Here is a 23,180-nt window from a genome sequence, read left to right on the forward strand (position 1 = left end):
AGGAAATGTGTTATTTTATCACTAAAAACCTGAGGGTGTATTTATCACTAGCTTTTGTAGCTACCTGTGACCCAAAGGGAGATAAGAGCACAGCTATTTTAAGTAAAATAGCTATTTATTCAGCCTCTTTCATGCCAAAATGTTCTGTGCATATTCCACTATAATTAGCACACACTCTGACAGGCAAATTGTACATTGTTATATTCATATTACCTGATTATATAAAAGTGTAAAATGAAAATGACTTATCAATTCCTTTCAACATTCCTAATAACTCAGAGATGAGGCACAAAATCTCAGTAAAACATGACACAGAAAGAGCAGTAATGTAGTTTCATGTAAGTTAACATGTCATAATCTGTTATTAATATACAAAGACAACAAACTTTTAAAACATTCTGTTTACTAAGATTCTGGCAACAGCTTTATGTAACAAGATACAGCATACTAAGCCTGCCACTCAACTTGTTTGTGGTAAAAGTCTTAGCTTCAATATGAAGCTGTTAAAAACAAAAAACAAAAGTCCTGCTTTTTACATGCTAAATATCTTGTGTGCCACTAAACATAGTAATGAACTTAAGACAGCAAGAGTAAGGAGTTAAAAGTTAAACACTGCAGCCTAAACAAAATCTATACAAAACATAAAGTAGCTATCACTGGCTACATAACCCCTTCTGACTGGTTAAGACCTGCATAAAACTTCCACTTTAGAATTGTTAGCTATCAGTTCAGAAAGTACCAGTGTCTACTAAACACTTCTCCAAAGTTAAAGTGTAGGCAGAATTAAATCAAATGACAACACAATCTAACCCTAAGAAACATTCAGATATTACTGAAGTGGAGGTAAATGCCAGAGCTGTGGGGGCTTCTCATGCTGCAAAGGGCCGAGTATCTCTGGTTCATTCAAAGCAGCATACAATGGATATCACTAACCTCACTCAAGGGCAGGACTGATGGTGCCCAGCTCTGACCTCCCAGGAAGCATGGCTACTGTGTCCACAAAAGTAGTGTGAGATCAAAGGCACGCTGTTCTGGTAGCTAAAGAGATAGCAAACCAACCCCCCCTTAAAAGCTCCTTCCCCAAGTAAATCAAAATATACATGGGGAAAATTAAAATACACTTATCTACAGCATACGAATTTTGAAATATTAATGTAACCCCTACTTTGAAAATTTCCCTAGAGTCACCTCATTATTTCTGGTCACATCTTACAGATGGATTCAGACTGTTTCTGTTGACTTATCCTAAGTACATCTAGTAAAAAATATTAGCTTTATTCCAAATATCTTAACCACTAATACGACTGCAAAGTACAGTCCCCCAGAGTCATCGAGCACTGGGAGAGAGGAAAAGGTGTTCAGGCAGCAGGCAACAATCATGGCCTTTCATACAGCAGCATTCAAGTGGCTACTGACTAGTCCAGGACAGGTCTAAACACAAGGGAATTCATGCACGTTACTACGTATGTCGTTATCTTCACAGTTAAGAGCTCCTTCACCATTGCACCCTGTAAGGGACCCTGGTCTTCCCGATGCTATGACGAGTCTGAACTGGAGCTGGCAGCCTTCTTTTTCTTCTTCTTGCTGTGCTTCTTATGCTTCCTTCTCTTTTTGGCTTTATCTTTATCCTGTAAAGAAAGACAACCCATGGCAGGCATTACGACTGTACCCATTTGAAAACAACACTGTCACGTCTACAGTTCAGCTACCACAGAATAAATAACCAGAGAAGCAACCAAGCTGGTTAGGGCATTCTAGAGAACCTCCATAACCACAACTATGGAGTGCAGGACCACTTCTAACAGAAATGTCTATAAAAGACTCAACTGAACCATGCTGTCCGTCGCTACTTTCATGTGATACACAGCTTCCCAAGGAAAGCGAGCTACAGCTCTAATACAGCAAGATGCAGCTGCTTTAGGGAAACGGCAGTTTTTGTGAGGATCCAAGTATTTAATATTTTTAAATTGGAGCATAACTGTACTGTTCAGACTGCAGCACTACTTTAATTGCTAATACTAACTACTAATACAAAATACTGATATATACATAAAGGTATATTTTTTTTAATAAAACATAAGCTTACTTTTTTTTGAGACAGGGTCTCCTGTAGCCTAGGCTGGCGTTGAACCTTGAACTCCTGATGCTAGGATTACAGGCACATACCTCCATATCTAGTCAAATGCCTGATTTTTACAGGGAAATCACTGCTCTGGAAAAGCAGTCACATTCTTAGTGGGTAAAGGGTGCTGGAGTTTTACTGAACTTAACTCCTCCTCTGAGCGCTTCGGTTACAGAAGTAAAGGCATCATTTCGAGGCTACTGCTGAGGCTATTCAGGAGAAAAAAGTGGTATGCAAGCAAGGGAGGCAGAGATCCCTCTCCTCTGCTGCTGTTACAGAAGAACCTTGCAGCTTGCCTTCTTGGGGATGCTGAAGACAGAGCTGCTGTTCGTTCGTTTGTTTAAAGCATGTACTTAGATAGAATTCTACAAAAAAAATCCCCAAATCTTAAATGTATTTACTGTACAAGGGTGGAACCCACAGTCTTGCATATATAAGGCAAGTACATTACCACTGAATTAAACCCTTAGGCCCATGGGGAGGCTTTCTTTAGCTACTCACTCTTGTCCCCATATATATATACACACTCTGTTCTCTAAGAACTAGACCATGCCTAGTGGTGTGTGCCACTACTCTCAGTTTTGAACTTGTATTTCTGACAGTAAGATTCTGAAAGGGGTCAGGAGCTGTTTGCTCCCCTTTCCAAAGCCTACTTGCTTCTCCCCCATCCAGTAACCGAAGGTGATGGACACACACTCTTCCCAGTCTTCATCTGATCCCAGCAGAATTAAGGTGACATTAAAGAACAATGGGCCTTTAATCCAAGCACTAGGAAGGCAGAGGCAGGTGGATCTCTGTAAATTCAAGGCCAATCTGGGCTAAAGAGTGAGTTCCAGAATAGGCTCCAAAGCTACAGAGAAATCCTGTCTCAAAAAACCAAAAAACAAGAAAACCCCACAAACCAAACCAAAGAGACACACAGAACAGTGGTCCTGCTGGTATCTGTGAACATAGGGTACTTGCTGTTCGCGCACCTCGCCACTTCTCTTCCTTTTCGCCTGCACCTACAAAGTTGAAATGTTTGTGAATAGAAGACAACCATGTCATTTTTACTTAGTACATATATCTTACATGTTCAAGTCACATGTAGAAAATTTTGATTATAAAAACTATATTTTTATGAATTCTGTTATGTATCAATAAAGCTTCAATAAATGAAACATAAATTAAGATTTTAAAAGTTTTTAAAGTCTTCCCTTGTATTGTCTCTCAGCACCAAGAACAAGTAGTGCAACTGTGGGAAGGCATCACGAACTCTAGCATAGCACAGACCAGACCTGATTCTCAATTCTGTACTGTTAAAACTATAGGGCAGCAGGTTAAAATCCTCGTAAATAACAATGATTGTATCTTTTGTATTTCCTTTTGACCTTTTAAAGCACAGTGTGCTGAATTCAAATTAAACTGAAAGTTGTTAAAGCCCATGTGTGTGTGTGTGTGTGTAAAACCTCTCTAACCTAGGCTGGCCTTATCTGCATGTACACCTGCATACCAGAAGAGGGCATCTGATCTCACTACAGATGGTTGTGAATCACTATGTGGTTACTTGGAATTGAACTCAGGACCTCTGCAAGAGCAGCCAGTGCTCTTAACTTCTGAGCAGTCTCTCAGCCCTCAGAGTCCATGTATATTAAATGTTAATACAAATAAGGTATTCTGTTAAACATTCCTTATTATATACTGGATTAGTGTGAAATATAACAATACTAGAAGATAAAAACTGCCTAGCTATTCAGCTGAATGGCATACCTGTTAGATACATGGCACAAACACATAAAAAAATGTCACTGACAATGTAAGGAAGAATGAGGAATAAAGGAACAAACACATACATTAGATCCTGTTTGCTTGCAATTGGGTGGCAGCTCTCTGAGAGCTTGTTGAAATGTTGTCCGTCATTCCGGAAACTGACTGGTGGCCACGTATAAGGGTCCAACCCTAGTCTAAACTGAAGATTTTACCTTCCAGTCTCATACTTACTTGAGTGCTTATATATTCAAATACAATTTCGTCAGATTATACATTGTTATGTACTTCCATTTCTTCTAGTAAGGGACAGTAATATAAAAACTAGTGTAACTAGCTTTTATTAGCTACAAGTTTCATTTCAAAAAGAATAAAACTTACAACTATAAGATGGGGTAACTGGTATGATGGTTCTGAGGGCCATCACCAGAAACCAGAAACAGGAAGTAAAAAAGGAGAGAGGTACAAACAAACAGGAAGATACAGAAGGAGCAGGGAGCTGTGAAGCAGAGAAGACAGCTGGGCAAGGTGGACACCAAAGGAGAGAAGCCTAGCGAAGCCAGACTCAGGAAATCAGCTCCTTTGGCAGTGCCCAGAGAACATGTGAGACACAAGTGATCAGCATGTCTGACTCTTTCTACTCTAGCCACGACTGGCCCTCAGTTGGCTGCAGTCTCCTCCATGTGACCAGAATGACAACTGGAAAGGCACAGGAAAGCATGACTGATTATCAAAATGACAGTCATAAAATTCTAAAACTCACTCTGAACTAGTTTTCTTTACTCACCTCCTCACACTCCACCTCTGACAATGACTCAGAGGTCAGTGCTCTATCTTCATACAGCTTTCTTTTCCTGCTGGCTCCTTTATTGTCCTATGAAAACAAATACATGTATCCCAATTTAAAAACTCTGCCATAAAAACTTTATGCTTCTATGTCCAAACGGAAAATTTGTTATGTGCATGTATATCTGCATGTAGGCAGGCACATGTCTGTATGTATCAGTGAGGGTAACTTCACAGAGTATTTTTATTTTCTCCTGCAACTTTGTGGGATCCAAGGATTCAACTCAGGTTGTCAAGTCTGCATCAAGGGCTTCTTTTTGCTGAGCCATCACACAAGCCCCATATCTCGTTTCTAAGTTAAATTTAAAAATTCTTCTAACTATCCTAGTAGTTCTTCTACAAATCACCCAGTTTTAAATTTAGAGATTTCTAAACATAGTGACATTTGCCAGAATTTAAGTTTTTAATTCCACTAAACCAATACTTTCATTTAATAAATTCAAGTAGCTACATATCCATTTACATCAGCAGTCTTCAATATGTGGGTTGCAACCCTTTTGGGTGTCAAATAATCCTTTTACAGGGTTGCCTAAGATTCTAAGAAGACAGATATTTATATTACAATTCATAACAGTATAAAAATTATAGTTATGAGGTAGCAACAAAAATAATTTTATGTTGGGAGTCACCACAACACAAGGAATTGTACTAATGGGTTGCAGCATTAGGAAGGTTAAGAACAAGTTATTTAGATAATAATTTCCTTAAATTAGCAGATACAATTTTAAGGTCATAAGAGACCAAGATGGTGAAAGATTTAAGTCCTTTGTATTTTAATCCCTTTGCTTCTATTCAGGATGATGTAAGAAAAGACAACCAGTTGGCAATTACTTGTTATGATTTAAAAGAATACCTTTATAATAGCATTATTTATATACACATATATATCATGTTATAGCTAGAGTATTATATATATATAAAATAATGTTATATCTAGAGTATTATATTTTTCAAGTTTTATTTCATTTGTATTCATATGTATGTTTGTATGCAAGAGGGTATGTCATGCTTGTGTGCAGGTACTCATGGGGCTAAAAAGGGTGTCAGATCCCCTGAAGCTGGAGTTACAGATGCTTATAAGGGTGTTGTGAACCAAACTCACAACACAGGAAGAGAAACAAACAAGCTTAACTGCTGAGCCAATGTCCTAACTCCTACATTTACATTTTAAAACATCTTAGTTCTGGGACAGCAAAACAGCTCAGAGTATAAAGAAATGTGCATTGCAGCAGTTTCCTGAAAACTGTAAACAATTGGTGGCTGCAGAGGTGGCCCAGAGGCTACGAGCACTTGCTGCTTATGCAGAGAACTGAGGTTCAGCTGCCAGAACCTACAACAACCATGTCCTCTGCTAGCCTCCATATAAACACACCTTCATGCACATGGTGCACATATACAAATAAATTATTAAAAATAAAAACAATCTAGATGTTCCATAGGAGGGTGGAGAATAAATGGAATATTGTAAGCAAAAGAAATAAATTTGAAAACATCAAGGCTAAGTGTCAGCAGTAATGCTAGATAAAAAAGCAGATTTCAGAACTTGATACTCTTGGAAACCACACAACACTGGATGCTACTATGAATACATTTATACTTATGTGCTCAATGTGAGAAGCATGCACATTAACTCCAGGACCACTGCCTCTGAAACAGTAAAGCAACATCAGAAGCAAATGTAAACCACTTAGTAATTCTAGTGACTATTAGGGTGGCTGTTCAGTGTGTAAGATTCTCTATGTAATACTTTGAAGTACTTCAAAACCACAATACAGCTGTTTCAGTTTTGTACTACTTAAGTTTTAGTTTCATATATACTTTTCTGAATATTAGGAGTTAATACCAAATCAAGTAACTACTAAAATAAACATGGTTTTCTCCTTCTATCAGTTGATATACACCAATTAATATTATTAATAAAGACATTATAGTGGGGACCACGTGGCCAGAGCCCCAGCTTCCCAGGAAGATCCCAGGAGTCTAAGGTCAACCTGGACAACACAGCGAGCCCCCATCTCATAAATAAATACATAGCTAAAAAGAACCATCGCACTAATATGAAACCCCTTGTTTATGGTACACATCACTGTTAGTCATGGAAGCGCTGTGACAGACTACCTCCAGGCAGTGTAGAAATAGTTACCGGTACACATCACTGTTAGTCATGGAAGGCAGTGTAGAAATAGTTAGCGGTACACATCACTGTTAGTCACGGAAGGCAGTGTAGAAATAGTTACCTTTTCTTTCTCAGTCACATCCTTTGACTTCTTTCTCTTTTTTGAACCATCCTGCACAAATACACAAAGAGACACAGTACAAGTGTAGCACTCCCCCAAAGTGATTTGATTCACGACTAATAAAAGTGTACTTCAATATCAGAATTTATTTTGAAAATAAATTCAATCTATGAACCTGGCAGTGGTGGCGCACACCTTTAATCCCAGCAGCAGGGAGGCAGAGGCAGGCGGATCTGAGTTCTAGTTCAGCCTGGTCTACAGAGGGTTCCAGGACATGTGCCAAGCTACACAGAGAAACCCTGTCTCGAAAAACAACTATTTTATATGTATCTCTACATGTAAGACCTTTTTGTTATCTAACTGAATAAAGTTTATGTACCCCTAAAACAGTATCCAATATCCACACGGCTTATTTTAATATGGGGCTTCATGCCATTGTCTTTGCCTGTTATGGCCACATGCACTGAAGTTCTATAATCCACATGGTTTTCTGCCAGCCACCAATCTGATTTGTCTCCTGTCCACATCAAAAATTCTGCTTTTATTCCCTTAGTTCTAACTACTAACAAACAGCTCCCTCATAAGGTTACTGAAAGGGGTAAATGCATTACCCGTGAGGGCCTTCCATGAACACTAACTATCACGATGAGAGGACTGCTGCGTTATGACAGAGAGAGCCAACAGCCATCAAGGATTTTCTACACTGGGAACTTTGTCAGAACTCGTCCTTCCCAGGGCGAGTGAAAATCTTTCAGAAACCTCAACAGGAGATTTAGTTTCCTGAGCCCCTATGTTCCTTGGGTGCTCCTCATCAGACCCATGTAGGGCATTTGTCAAAAATACAAACTATTTCTGATCCCAATCAGACTTTGGAGATAGGACCTAGGAATTAATGCTTCTTTTTTGGTACTGAAGCTTGACCCCAGTCTCCCTCATGAATGTCAAGCAAGCTTTCTACTACATTTCTCCAACAGGAATAAATCAACCTCAATAAATAGGTACCAATACTTCATTTTGTCTACCACTGATTACAGTCAGTATAGAACCAATCTGGTCAAACAGAAAGCACACCAGGCTAGCTAGTAAAAGATAATCAGCTCAGCTCTCACCTCCTTTTTGCCCTGAATTACAAATATCTTTTGAAAATAAAAGAACACTATCATGAAGATTGGGAGACACAGAAACATGTATATGAAAGCACTCAGGGAATAAATAAATACAACATGTACAATATTAAATACACCAGTCAACTGGTGCAGAATCTCAAAGTACAAAACCAAACGTGCTCTTTCTAATCATAGTGACAATGGAGCCTTTGGTCTCAGGACTCAGTGCCTTGAGTCTCACCTTGCTGTCCGAGTCGGAGTCCAACACTGAGCTCTCAGGAGACTTATGGCAACGACTCTTCTTTTTCTTCTTCTTTTTTGTTTGTTTTTTATCCTACACAAAACATTTAGAAATATTTGCTTTCTGTTTCAGAATATAATTTATCCATTTAACTAATATCATAAATGTAGTAATGACCAGAACTTAATCAAAAGACCAACTTATAAACATATTTCTGTTAATGAATATTTATGTATTTATTTATTTTTAATCTTTCAAAACAGGGTTCTTCTGTGCAGCCCTGACTGTCCTAGATCTCACTCTGTAGACCAAGCTGGCCTTGAACTCACAGAGCCCTGCCTCTGCCTCCTGAATGCTGGAATTAAAGGTGTGCAGCACCACACCTGGCTCAATGAAGATCATAATGTAACAATGTAACATGCCATTTTTCTATGTGAAGAAGACTCAAGTGATCTCAATTATGTAATTCTAATCAATGGGTCAAAAGTATTTTAGATTTTTTATAAAACAAATAATTCTATTATTTTAAATAGACAAAGCAAACTTAAAACTTAATACCAATATTTAAACATTTCATCATTTCATTTATTCCTATACGGGCACTTTAGGTTATGAACAATTAATTAAAATCAGCATGTCTAGCAGCAATTGTACATCAGGAGTCCCCTTGACACTGAAGTAGATACCCATTATTTCATGAACCACAGCAAACCTTACCTCATCTTCAGAATCTGAAGAACTGCTGGAAGAATCAGAGCTCGATGAAGAAGAAGATGAATACTTGACCAAGCACAAAACAATTAAAGCTTGTGAGATGCGGGAATTGGTTTATTAGGTCACTCAAGTACTTAGTGAAATCAATCTAGTGTCTAAGAAACAGATGCCATATTCACAGGACTTAGAAACTAAAATGTAAAAGTCATCTCAGTCCTCTAAACTCAACAAAGTGACAACATGAGCGACGATCAACAACTGTCCTCTTTAGCAGCAACAGGAGAACTGCTAGGTTATGAGGGAGGTGACCCCCTTCACATCACCCATCACAGCCCAAGGACTCATCTACAGTCTAAGTTACTATGCACTTTTAGCATACAGGTAAAAATCAATCATGCTTACTTTTTTAAATAGCTCTTAATTGTAACATTTAGAAAAATAGAAAACTTTTGCTCACCCTACCAGATTTCTTTTCTTTTTTCTTTCTCTAAATAGAAAGAAACACAAGTCTGAATAAGTAGATGAAATTTTCAAGTGTATTTATCAACACACCATCATGAAATCCATGAGAAAAATGACAATAAACAAAAAGGGTGTTACCTGTCTTTTTTTGGATGAGCTCTCATTTCCACTTAATAATTTTTCTCTGTGTTTTTCTAGTTCCTTTTTCCAATTCTGCAAGAAGGTTATGAGACACCATTAGAAGCTCCTATTCTCTTTCCTAGTTTAGACTACTCAGCTATTTATCTCAGCTTCCTTCTTAAACAAAAAGATTTACTTATTTTCATTTGTGTATACATTTATGTAAAATGTAGTTTCTCTGTGTAGCCCTGGGACTATCTTGGAACTTGCTTTGTAGACAAGGCTGGCCTCCAACTCAGAAATCTGCCTGCATTTCTTGAACTCAGAGCTTCACCTGCCTCCACCTTCCAAGTGTTGGGATTAAAGGTTAGTGCTACCATGCCTGGGTTAAAAAACAACAACAACAACAACAACCAAAAAAAAAAACAAAAAACAAACCAATAAAAAAATGTATCATGTATCACCGGGCAGTGGTAGCACATACCTTTAATCCTAGCATTTGGAAGGCAGAGGTAGTTGAGTAGCTGTGAGTTTGAGGCCAGCCTGGTCTAGAGAGAGATCCAGGATGGTCAGGGCTGCTACACAGAAAAGCCCTGTGTTGAAAACCAAAACAAAACCAAAAAGGAAAAAAAAAGTATGATTATGATTACCGTGGGCAGGTATGAGGTGTGTGGGTGCACACATATAATGGTGTATGTGTGTAGACCAGAAGGCAACTGGTGGGTTCTCTTCTTTGATGTTTATGTGGGTTCCGAGAATCAAACTCAGATCATCAGGCTTTCGAGGAAGTGCCTTTACTGAGTTCTCTTATTTTTATAGAAGGTATTAATTTACTCACGAACCTGCCTTCAAATATAACAGTAATATTTATAAAATATAGAATACCCTTAAAGCCTAAAGTGTAACACTCAAATTCTTGGTTTATTAAAGTGAAACAATTAAAAGATGCCATTTACAAACCTCATTCATTTTTTCTTCAAATTCAGCCAAAGCTTTGGAACCCTTCTTTTTCTTTTCTAGTTGTTCCTTTACTTCCTCCCTTTAAAAACAGAATGGCAAATACAATTTCAAAAGCACTGCACTTTAGTCTAAGTGGGTGGACACAAACAAGACAAAATTCTGTATATAACATTTTCATAGTTAGAATTTTCATATTCTCAGACTCCTTCTCATACTGATAGTTCAAATTTCTTTGTGTACAACTATGTAAATAATCATGATATCATGATAAATATATCACAATAAATATCACTGGGTGATATTACTCCTCTTCCAAACCCAGATCACTTAAATACTATTTCGACTAAATCTCACAACAACCCAGCAATAGGTACCTAAAAGCCTTAGTCAAATTCAGAGAAAGTAAGACATCTATCTGGCTCAGGCCACAAGCTGTCTGCGTTAAGATGAGTCTATCCTACTCAATGCTACATTCTGCTGCTAAGTCCCATGACATAAAACAACACTCAACATGCACGCCAAAGGCTTGATACAGCCTACCTTCTTGGACCACTGACCTAAGGTGGGCATCCTGGAGCTAGATTGTGGAGGTCTTACCATTCCCTCATGAAGAGCAGCTTATTCCGACTCAACTTAGTATGTGTGACACAGTGCAGTTTAGGCCGAGTATCTGCTTTCTTTCTGGGTTTGAGGAATTTGAGAATGTGATGGCAGAGACTAACCAGCAATAAAAATCCTGGGCATCACCTAATAAGCCTTCTGAGCTGGTCATATCCCACATGTTGTCATAACTCCTTGCTAGAGGAATTAAGTGTGTCTTGTATGACCCTGTTAGCAAGATCCTTACAAGCCCATGTCTGACTTTCTACTGTTTCCCTTTTCAACAGTACCTAACATCCTTTGGCCATGAATCTTGTTAGGAGTGGGATTATTTGCCAATCCTCTAAGTGCTCTTATGAATTATATAACCTGTGGGCTGTTTTAAAGGCTTCTAACTCATGGGTAAAATGCTTTCTTGAGCATTTCCCTTTTAAATTCCATCCCCTCTTACCATGTTAAAGGCAAAATAACATTTTGGAGAACTTCTCTGGTATGCTGCAGTGGTTAAGAATACTTCAGCATACTGGACGAGGTGGACATTGAGCTGAAAGGATTCTCTATAGCATATAGTAAGCATCAACTACAGCTGCCTGGATCTAATGGTACTCTACAGCTAGTGATTTGTCACTTCAGGACTGTGAAATATTAAATAATATTGCCTGAAACTGTGACCATGTATTTACAAAAGATGAGAGCTACTCCTCCCTTATTTCTGACTCGCCTGAATCAGCTGATGGAACTTGGAACAGCGTGGTACAGTATTCCTGTTAGTCCCTGTTAACCGCTAAGTGACTCTCAATGAAAAGTACCTCATTCATCCCACTGCCGATTTTAAACAGCATAGACCCTGCAAGGTTAAGTGAGACATTTCAGAGGCTACAGAAAAAGGTGATAGGAGAAAGCTTCCTCCAAGTGTTTTTTGCTATGCCAGATTCTCAAACATGCCTGCTTTGTTCATGCATGTGAATCAGCACTCATTATATGGATTTCCACATGTAAAAGAACGAGATTAGATCCACATAGATTACCCTGAACAAAAATGAACTCTAGCTGGATCAAAGCTCAACGTGAAAGCAGAAGGACCAAAAGTGGTAGAAGAAAACACAGGCCGTGCCTTACAAGATACAGGGACGGGAAAGGACTTTCTAAATAGGACTCCATCTGCCCAGGAATTAAGGCAACAATCAACAAACATGACCTCATTTAAACTAAAAAAAAAAAAAAAAAAAAAAAAAAAAATCTGTACAGCAGAGAAAACAATTGAGTGAAAAGAGAGCTCACAGAGAATCTTTGCCAGTTGAATTTTTGATAAAATATCAATATTCAGATATACAAAGAAATCAAAAAACAAAGAATCAAGCAAACACAGAACCTAATAAAAAGGGAGCTGTTTCACACAGGGTGATAATGCTACGGGAAGGAGCCACAGATTATATAATAATACTCAACGCCATGCATGGGAAACTTCCCTGAGTTGTTGGTCAGAGATTCCTGAAACGAAACAATATAGGCTACTGCCACCACCTTTGCTCCCAAAACTTAAACGTAAGACCCTCCTGCTGCAGACTGATCACACACTTTGGACAAAGGACTTGGAGGAATCAAGCTGGAACTGACCAGGAGCTTCCTTTCTGAGGACCAGCTCTGAAAGTACCTGAAGGTGCTTTCAGTCCACCAAGGGCGAGGACCCAGTGGGAAAGCCCACGAATCACAAAGATGAGCACGGCATATCCCCAGTGGAGCAAGAGTGATACCTTTACTTTGCAGTCATCAGCTAACTGGCCATAAGGCCCACACCAGACAGAATTCATGGCTAATACTGCAAATAGCCAACTACTATGGCTAATACAGCCACAGATCCTGGAGAGGAAACAACTAACACCATTTCCCCAATCCAATAAACTTTCTAACCACATTCTAAAGACACATCCAGATAAGGGCAGATCGTACCCCTCAAAGGAGAAGCTTCTTTTTGTGACAGATGGAGACTACTACAAAGACCCACAACTGGTCAGAACATAGAGAACAAGTAACCATGGTGACCACCCCAAATTAGTACATCTACAATTCCACCTCTACATGTAAGGCTCAGGGAAAATTACAGAAGAGGGGCAGAAAGATTTTAAAAACCCAGAACCAAGATGCCCACTGAGGGACAGTGTCTTTTATACTCGGCAGGGGAAGGCATCCATGAAGTCACAACATGGCTGTCTAAACAAGCTGTGCATGACACCAGATGACAGGCCGGCCTGGATGACAAGGCCACAGGAAAGCCGGGGGCGTGTAGGAGGACAGAGAAAGTGAGTATCAACCAGCTTTTCCAACCCATGCATGTATGAGGAACACAATGTGATCCAGGATGTAGTACGGTACACGCATGTGTGATGGTATTAAAGAACCCATGAATCTGAGAAGGAGCGGGAGTGGAGAATAGAAAAAGTTGGAGGAGGAAGAAAGAATGAAAATGATAGAAATACAATACTTATGTATGAAATTCTCAAAAATAAGTAAACAATCTTTTTATCCGGAAGTTGCTCAACAAACACTAAAGGCAGTAAGAAAAAACTTTATGAACAGGTAAACTGAGAAATACCAGGTAGGCCTTGGTCGATTCAGATAATCCTGGATTGTTGGCCCTGAAGACTGGATTGGACCCCTTGATCGAGCCATCGCTATTGGATTCATGTAGGCCTTGAGGAAAGAAGAATTAATTCCATTAAAATAACCACTAAGAAAAGACACTTATATCTAGCAGCATTAGTATAAATGACTATATCGAACTAAGCATGAACAAGTTGACTATCAACTTACTACAAAACTCAAGTCAATCTTCTACATAGCCGTGATTATTTGTGAGGTAAGTAGATACTCCATATAACTCACGATGCTGTTGCTTTAACAGAGACCTGAAAAATAATGATGCCTCTCACCTGCTGAAGTCTTTAGGGTAACTTCTCCTGAAACCCAATAGCCCAGAGAAGGTTACCACACTATGTTACTTGCAAAATAGAAAAGAAACCCACTTCCAAAGAAACAAAAATGATCTAATTCTGCCTTACTGCTAAGTTGCCTAGTACATAGTAATGGCAATTTTATTCTTAAATTAACATAAAAAATTAAGTTATAATCAACAACAACACAAAGAGGACTTCATAACATGGTGGCCAGTCACAGTGGCACATACCTGCAATTCTAGCAGTCAGGAGCTAGAGGCAGGAAGGTCAGGAGTAGCTATGTGACACTTTATCTCAAAACAACACCCCAAATAATTTTCAAAATGTATGGGTGTTTTGCCTGCATGTCTTTCTGTGCACTGTGTACATACAGGACCTGTGGAGGTCAGAAAAGTGCGTTTGATTCTCTGGGAATAAAGTTACAGATGGTTGTGAGTTACCAGGTGGGTGCTGGAACTCAAACCCAGTGTTCTTAATCACTGAGCCATTTCTCCAACCTCCCAAAATAATTTAATATGTGCAAGAAATAAATGTGCCCCAAATAAAGACAATTTGCAGAATGAGAAACCATATCCTGATAAAAAGACAACAAAACACCTTATTATCTAATTTAAAACTGAGCAAAAAACTTAAAATAGGTATTTCTCCACAGACACATTGTCAATGGCCAATAAACACAAGAAAGAGTGCTCAGTATCAGTAGGAAGGCTATTTACTATCAAAGAACCAGAAAATCACAAGGATTGTTACAAATGGGAAGAAAGTGGGGCCTTTTGTGCACTGCCGGTGGGAGAATAAGACTGAATAGCTGTTAAAGAAAATAATTCAGTTGCTCCTCAAAAAGTTACATACAGAATCAGCACATAAACCTCCAATTTGAGGAACTACAGATCCCCACACAAATGCAAAGCAGACTCTAGTAGACCACCAGCGCTCTCTGCAGCAGTCAAGACTCACAACAGCCAAAGGGCGGAACACAACAAATAGCATCCACGGGTGACTAGAAAAAGACAACACACACCCCACTCAATTTTCACAAAATCGAATTCTAACACCGTATCTGGAAAGGTCTTGAAAACAGCTATGTTAATGACGTCAGACAAACACCAGCCAGCATCACAGTTCCACTTCTGGGAGGTGTCTGACGGGGCAGAACTGGGCTTACCCGATGAGAGAAACTTGGGGTTACGGAAGTTCTGAAAGAGGCTGCAGAGCACTGCAAATGCAGCTAATGGCAATGAACTACACTTTAAAATGCCGAAGGTTGCTGGGCATTTCTTTAAACTCAGGAAAAGGAGGCAGGAGAATCTATGTGAGTTCAAGGTCAGCTGGTCTACAATAAGTTTCAGGACAGCCACGGCAACACGAGACCTTGTCTCAAAAGGGGGAAAAATAGTAAAATTTATGATGCATGAAATACATGGAACAACATATCAGCCTCCACCGTTTTGCTTTTTTTTTAAATGTTTATTTATTATGTATACAATATTCTGTTTTTGCGTGTATGCCTGCAGGCCAGAAGAGGGCACCAGACCTCATTCCAGATGGTTGTGAGCCACCATGTGGTTGCTGGGAATTGAACTCAGGACCTTTGGAAGAGCAGGCAGTGCTCTTAACCTCTGAGCCATCTCTCCAGCCCCACCGTTTTGCTTTCACACCAACTGAAATGCTCAAGAGAAGCAGTTGAATGAAATACTTGTCAAGTGTATGTTTATACAAAAACAAGATACGCTGAGGATGGGGAGATGACTGGGTCTGATCCAGAGATTACAGGCAGGTACCACATCTGCTTTTACAAGGTACTGGGGTCACAGGCAAGGCTCTGCGCACACTAGGCAAGTCAGCATCAACTCATGTGGGAGCTATATCCACGTCCACACCAACACACACACGGTGTGGGAGGGCCTTTTACTGGTTAATGAATAAAGAAGTTGCCTTGGCCTGTGATTAGGTAGAATAGAGCTAGGTGAGGAAAACTAAGCTAAATGCTGGGAAAAAGTAGGTGGAGTCAGGAGACACCAAGGAGACACCAGAGGGGAAAGGAGTGAACTGCCAACTAGAACCCTTGCCGGTAGGCCACGAACTTCATGGTAAAACATAAAATAATGGAAATTAATTCTAGATGTAAGAGCTAGTTAGCAATATGCTTAAGCTATTAGCCAAACAGTGTTGCAAATAATATAGTTTCTGACTGATTATTTCAGGGCTGAGCAGCCGGGAACAAACTAATAGCCTTCCGTCAACACACACACACACACACACACACACACACACACACGAATCAATAAAAAAACATGCTCTGTATTTTACAGTTACTACAGTAGAGATGCTGATTTACTAAAACTTGCTATAGATATAACGTCTGTTTTGTTTCGAGACACATCTCCCTAAGTAGCTGCATCTGTCCATAACTCTCACGCCCGTGCCTCAGCCTGGGATTATAATCATGCAACCATCACACCTGGCCCAGTCTCAACTTCCGGATCCTCACACTCAGCTTTCCCAAGTGTAAATCAAGTCGATAAATGTTTAAATGATAGAAACTTAGGTTAAAGATAATTACTCTCAGGTTGATTTTAAGGCCTTTCTTTTACTCTTAACACTGTGAAAGAAAGAAAGAAAGAAATCACTGTATTTGCTGCATTTAACAAGACCTGTAAAAACGACCAACATTTCGACCTTTGTAACAAATGTGACAGACTTCCAGATTTCTCTGACAGAGTAAAAAATGCAAAACCACAATGCACAGCACATGCTGAAAATTACCTCCACCAAGACAACACTGCCTCATTAATTACTCAGAATAATTCACAAATCTGACATAAATTTCTTACAAGCAGGAGTGTTACAAGCTCTCAATGTCAGGAATGTTTAGAGAATCAAGGCAAGTTACAGGTATCAAATGCAATGCAAAATTTTAACAATTTAAAAAAGTTTAACAATTGTAAAGCAGTATGATTCATATACATCCTGGCATAATTATTTTTTAGCTTAGGTATATATTCTTGCTTGTTTGTGTATCATATGTGTACAGGCATCTTTGAAGGCCAAAAAAGGGTATCAAATCCTTGAAACCGGAGTTATTAAGTATGAGATACGGGTACTAGGAACCAAACCCAGGTTCTTTCCAAGAGCACTAAATACTTTTTTTTTTTAAATATGGTTCAACTTTCATTTTTCTTTTTTTAAAACTGTTTTTATTGAGTTATATATTTTCCCCTTCCTTCCTCCCGCCCCCTTCTACTGTCCCCCATGATCTACACTCACAATTTACTCCGGAGATCTGATTTTTCTACTTCCCACGTAGATTAACTACGTCTCTCTTAGGGTCCTCTTTGTTGTCTAGGTTTTCTGGGGTTGAGAGCACTAAATACTTTAACTGAAATCATTTTAGTAGTCCCTAATGGTAAAACATTTAAAGTTTAAAAAGTTTTAAAGTTGTAAAAAATATTTCTAAAGAATGCAACTATATAAAAGGACCATCCCAACTAAATTACAGCAGCAAAACCTGAAAACACTTGGGCCATCATCAACTCAGGATTCATGAAATATGCTGAAAGTATGCCCCTTAAATGAAATATTATGTAGTAACAAAAAAAAAGAAAGAAAGAAAAAGAAATGGATCTAAAGTTTATGATTTGGAAAGATGTCCAAGGTGATAAAGTGAAAAGCAAAAGCAGTTGCCAAAAAATAAAAAGGCATTTTAATCAATACCAACAACCAAAAAAATGAATGCATGTGCACCAAAATGAGAAGACATTCCCCTCAACTATTTTATCATTGTAAACATTTATTTACCTTGTTGTTTGATTGTATGTGTCTGTTGGATCTCTGAGAGCTGGAGTTAGGGGCGGCTGTGAACCACCTAATATGGGTCTCTTCAAGAGTAGTATGTACTTTCAACTGCTGAGCCATCTCTCCAGGCCATTCCCTTCACCATTTTATATGCTTAACGGCTCAGTGGGTAAGAATACTGACTGTTCTTCCAGAACCCACAAGGCAGCTGCTAACAACTGCCTGCAACTTTAAGATCTGACATCCCCATACAGACATACATATAGGCAAAACCCACTAATGAATATAAAATAAAAATAAATTATTTTTAAAAAGATTAATTCAAGCTGGGCGGTGGTGGCACACGCCTTTAATCCCAGCACTAGGGAGGCAGAGGCAGTCGAGACAGGGTTTCTCTGTAGCTTTGGAGCCTGTCCTGGCACTAGCTCTTGTAGACCAGGCTGGCCTAGAACTCACAGAGATCTGCCCGCCTCTGCCTCCCGAGTGCTGGGATTAAAGGCGTGCGCCACCACTGCCTGGCCTTGGCCCTTACTTTTAATCCCAGTATTCCAGAAGCAGAGATGGGTACAGGTCAGCCCCGTCTACAAAGTTCCATGTCAGAAAGACACTGTGTCATAACGAACATGGGAGAGAGAGGGCGAGAGAGATAGAGATAGAGGGAGAGAGAGAGAACGAGGGCGCCCTCGAGGCTTTACTCCCTCCAGTACCCTAAAGGTTTGTTTTTTTTTTAAGTCTGAAACTCTATAATCTTTAACATCGTGACAATATCATCGGTGAAAGAAAAAGAACTGGACTGTCTCTGAGACCATCTCTAAACAACAACAGCACAGCTAGTATTTTCAGAGATAAGTATTCAAAATCAAGTCCTGGCAAAACTATGGAGCCAATAGAGAAACCAGTGATTGTCGTGAACTTAAGTGACAGGAATGGCCACAGCAGAGACTTTCCAAGCCGTGACAATGCATCACAATGATGGATGCATATCATTATTAATTTGTCCAAAGACATAAAATGCACAACATGGTGTGATTCCTTAAATATAAACCACAAGTTCACCTGAACAAATAAATGTACCTTTAAGGTGGGGGATGTTGATAATGGAGAAGTTGAACATGTGTGGGAAATGGATACGATATCTGGGATTTAAAGGCGCTGTTAAAAAGTGAGCCTTTATAGAAAAAAAAAATCCAGAGTCATGAGGTGCTGAAGCAAGTATCAAACGATACGAATTCTGGTCGCGGTTTAAGCAGCCTCAACCTGTCCTCAACGAATCAGACTCCATCAGATCTATACCTCCCACCTCTTGAATTAATGTTTTCGGTCTTATAATCTTTGAAATACAAACAAAATGCTGCCAGAACAGTCTGTGCTATGGCAGCACAACAGTACAGAGTTGTCAAACGAACCAGTAAACAAAGCTGATTTCATGTTTCACAAATGCCCTAGGAATGTATAAATGAAAAGTTTCCAGTAAAATGGAACATTTTGGATTTCTGTAAGAAACAAATGTTTGTAAGCAATCCAATAATCTTTAAAACCAAGACTGCATCACCAATGAAAACAAAACTGAAACATCTCCAGAAAACAAGTGAGATGATATCTAAGCCTAAGAGCCCAAGCAATCCAGGACGTCGAACTCGGGGTTGGCGGTGGGGGGGTCCGGCGTGCACACGGCCACTTCAACTCTATTCTCTGGTCCAGACAAGGCGTGGCCTCTTCTTGAAGCCAGGAGGAAAGAACATTCCTACATTCCTGAACCGTAGAAGCAGGGTTCTCGACTTAAGAGGTTCCATTACGGAACTACAAGGAACCAAAACAGAAACCGACGTTTGGAAGACGGGGAGCACCATCAAGTCACAGGCAGCTCAGTGGGTACCCACGCGCCTTTGTGGTCAAGCTGTGACTTCAGGGAAGTCACGAACACCCCGAAGCCCTCATCCCTGCATCCCCGGCCCCCGCGCCCGGGCTGCGTGGCGCCTGGGCCTCGGCCTCTCCGCACCGGCGGCCTTCACCGCAGCGGGGCGAGCGGCCCCGGGGCTCGCAGAGCCCGCCGACCCAGGCGCCGAGGCGAGCACGGCGCACGCGCACCGCAAGGCGCCGGGTCTCGGGGTCCGCAGGTGAGTCCGCCGCGGCCGCTGGCCCGACCGCGATGGACCACGGCTTCCGCTCGCTCCGGCCCCCCGGCATCCCTCGGTTTCCCCCACCGGGTACTCACCACGCGGTTGTCCCGCTTCCCCATGGTGGCCGGCTGAAGGGGCGGGAAGCCGCGGATAGAGTAGGCCCGAGAAGAAGCCGAAGCGGCCCGCCGCAAGTCCTCCCACCGCCTCTACGCCCCGCCCAGAGAGCGGCGCCCCGCCACTCCCGGGCCCGCGCGCGCCACAGCGCCCCCTGGCGGTGCGGAGGACAGACCGGCGCCAGCGCCCGCCTGCTGTTCCCAGGAGCCTGTGCCAAGGCACCTCGCTCCATTGGCTTTAGCTTTCTTCCATTCTTTACGCGCCGAAATACTCATTCTAGGGGAAACTAAGATTACTACAACTCTTCCTGTGCCTGCGCTGGTACAACTGTTGGAAATAAAGCGAGGACAGCTCTTTTTGTTTGTTTGTGAATTACATACTGCCCCCCCAATGCTTTTCATCTTTCAGCTGAGAAAAATAGACGGTAGGGAAGCCAAGTCCTGTGGCTTCATGTTCCACAGTAGCAAAGCTGAGTTGCTCAGCACTTGAACACAACTGTGTTAAAGATGGAAATTGATGCTTCCCGTACAACCTTACACTGTCATTGGTGGGGACAAGGGAGGGTGGGAAAATTGCATTTCAGGTAGACTGTGAGAGCTGAGAGGGAAGCCAGAACTTCCTGGGTTAAAGGAAACGGACATAGTCAAGTATGACAGTATAATTATACTAATAACCCTCTTAGGTAGAGATTTTCCAAATGAATAGCACTCACTGATTATAACATGGGTTGTTTTCTAAATATAATAATATACTGGTTGACTTTCCTACACTCTGAATTATTTTCGTATGGATTTTGAATGGAAAGAGATGTTAGACAATCTACAACCTCAGATGTCTGTTGTTTGGGTGTACGTATTCTTAGGCTGGAGAAGTAAGCACGACACTTTATATCTAATAACAGCCACTGTAATGATATTAACCTAGGCAGCTCTTTTGTTTGGGGAGATCAAGTTTGATATTTATGACAAAAGAAATGACTAAGGTATGGCACTCTCATGCCTTGACAAATCATGTAGGAATTTCAAAAGTGAAGTAGAGCTACATGTGTTGATTGGGGAAAATGGCCACTATATATTATTGGAAAACAATGAACTATAAAACAGTATATCTCTCCAGCCCCCGTTATTTTATTTTTTAGAAACAGCTATATTTTTATTTATGTGCATATGTATGTGTGTGTCTCAGTGGTTAAGAGCATTGCCTGCTCTTCCAAAGGTCCTGACTTCAATTCCTGGCAACCACATGGTGGTCACAACCATCTCTAATGGGGTCTGGTGCCCTCTTCTGGTCTTCAGACATACACACAGACAGAATATTGTATACATAATAAATAAGAAAAATTACTGGTTCTCATCAGCCTTGGGAAACACACAAAAAAAAAATTTAAAAAAGAAAGCTAAACTAGCCAGTGGGAACAAACCAGTAAGTAGCACTCCTCGATGGCCTCTGCATCTGCTCCTGCCTCTGAGTTCCTGCATGTTTGAGTTCTTGTCCTGACTTCTCTTGATGATGAATGGTGATGTGGAAGTATAAGCCAAATAAACCCTTTTCTCCCAACTTACTTTTGGTCATGATGTTTCATCATAGCAATAGAAATTCTATGAGACAGTTTGGTTATTATGAAATGTTCAGCAATTGCTGACCTGTAAGGCTGACAAATCATATCGTGAAGTGTGTCAGTGAGTGGGTTGTGAAAGTGTAGGCCAGAGGTGAAGCTCAGGTTCAACCTCAGGAGCCATGCACCTCGTTTTTGAGATAGTATCGCTCATTGGCAAGGAGCCGAGTGGCCTGCTGTCCCCGGGGATCTGCGTCTCTGCCTTCCAACACTGGGATAACAAGCGCTGGCCCCACACTCAGTTTTTCCAAGAGGGCTCTGTGACGTCAACACCAGCCTTCATTCTTGTGTTGCATGCATTTTACCAGATGTGCCATCTCCCTAGCCCTCCGTGGGTAGAGAAATTTTTATCTTTCACGGACCACTCAGCTGATTCCCCTTGGAGACCACACTTGACATGTAAAGTCTGGAAAGCAATTTTGCCTGTGCAGAGTTCAAACAGTGACCTGTCAACATGACCATCTAAGTGCTCTTGGTAACCATATTTCTTATTGTACAAAATCAATAAAGAGTTTGTGCTTAAAGAAATGTGCCATTGAAAAATGTATCATTCACTTTAATTGGTTTATTTTTTATAAGCCCTAGGTTGAATTCTTTTAGTGGGTAAAGGAGGGGAAATTACCAGGAAAGTGAGTCAGGAAGGAAAATTTCCCATGCCCATGAGAGCTTCAGCTGAATCAATGGGTCACAGCTCTGCTACAATCTTCCTCTTGTTCCAGCCTCGTTGACGAGACTCATGAGCTATGAAAGTCACTGGTCAAATATTCCAAATTGGCTTTTGTTAGCATTGAACATGACATCTTTAACTTTATTAAGAATCAGTTTTATTGTTGTAATTTACATATAAGAACATTTTCCAGCTCGTAGTGCAGTTTGAATACTGACAACTATGTAGCCATGTAACCATGACCACAATCAAGCCACGCAGATTTTTCTAATGCTCCCCAAAGCTTGCTTTTCTTTTCTTTTGTTTTGTTTTTTGAGACAGGGTTTCCCTGTAGCTTTGGAGCCTGTCCTGGAACTAGCTCTTGTAGACAGACTGGCCTCGAACTCACAGAGTTCTCCTGCCCCTGCCTTGAGTGCTGGGATTCAAGGTGTGCGCCACCACCACCTGGCCTTCCCCCATGCTTTCTATAACTTCTTTAACTGTCTTCTAGTCTGTGCACTTGACAGAAGGATCTCTGTGAGTTCAAAGCCACCCTAATCTACACAGGATTGAATCTGTCTAAAAGAAGCAGAGCTCACACAAAGGTGATCCCAGGACTTGGGACCACGTTTTTTAGTATTTTAATTTTTTTATTGATATTTATTGAGCACCACATTTTTCTCTGCTCCCCTTCCTGCCTCTCTCCTCCTCCCTTCAACCCTCCCCCAAGGTCCCCATGCTCCCAATATACTAGATCTTGTCTTTTTCTGCTTTCTACTTCC

The 23,180-nt window shown here is 40.5% G+C and overlaps 1 protein-coding gene across 5 annotated transcripts; it reads right to left on the reverse strand.

The window, feature by feature from the left end:
* Positions 1-96: 96 nt before the first annotated feature.
* Fam133b (family with sequence similarity 133 member B) lies at positions 97-20,246 on the reverse strand. 5 transcript variants are annotated; one of them, XM_075953775.1, is made up of 11 exons: positions 20,119-20,246; positions 13,748-13,845; positions 10,555-10,633; positions 9,613-9,687; positions 9,470-9,499; positions 9,016-9,078; positions 8,299-8,391; positions 6,952-7,002; positions 4,656-4,742; positions 3,097-3,126; positions 97-1,628 (listed from the first exon to the last, which is right to left on the reverse strand). In XM_075953775.1, the coding sequence occupies exons 1-11, from the start codon at positions 20,140-20,142 to the stop codon at positions 1,536-1,538; spliced, it is 723 nt and encodes a 240-aa protein (XP_075809890.1). In that variant the 5' UTR covers positions 20,143-20,246; the 3' UTR covers positions 97-1,535. The 5 variants fall into 5 exon arrangements, with proteins under 5 accessions (XP_075809890.1, XP_075809889.1, XP_075809886.1 ...); XM_075953774.1 differs by having other exon boundaries at positions 384-1,628; positions 3,043-3,126; positions 20,119-20,244; XM_075953771.1 differs by lacking the exon at positions 20,119-20,246 and adding an exon at positions 17,907-18,135 and having other exon boundaries at positions 384-1,628; positions 3,043-3,126.
* Between the last annotated feature and the right edge of the window lie 2,934 nt (positions 20,247-23,180).

Source organism: Microtus pennsylvanicus, chromosome 19 (genome assembly GCF_037038515.1).
Source record: "Microtus pennsylvanicus isolate mMicPen1 chromosome 19, mMicPen1.hap1, whole genome shotgun sequence".
Lineage (NCBI taxonomy): Eukaryota > Metazoa > Chordata > Mammalia > Rodentia > Cricetidae > Microtus > Microtus pennsylvanicus.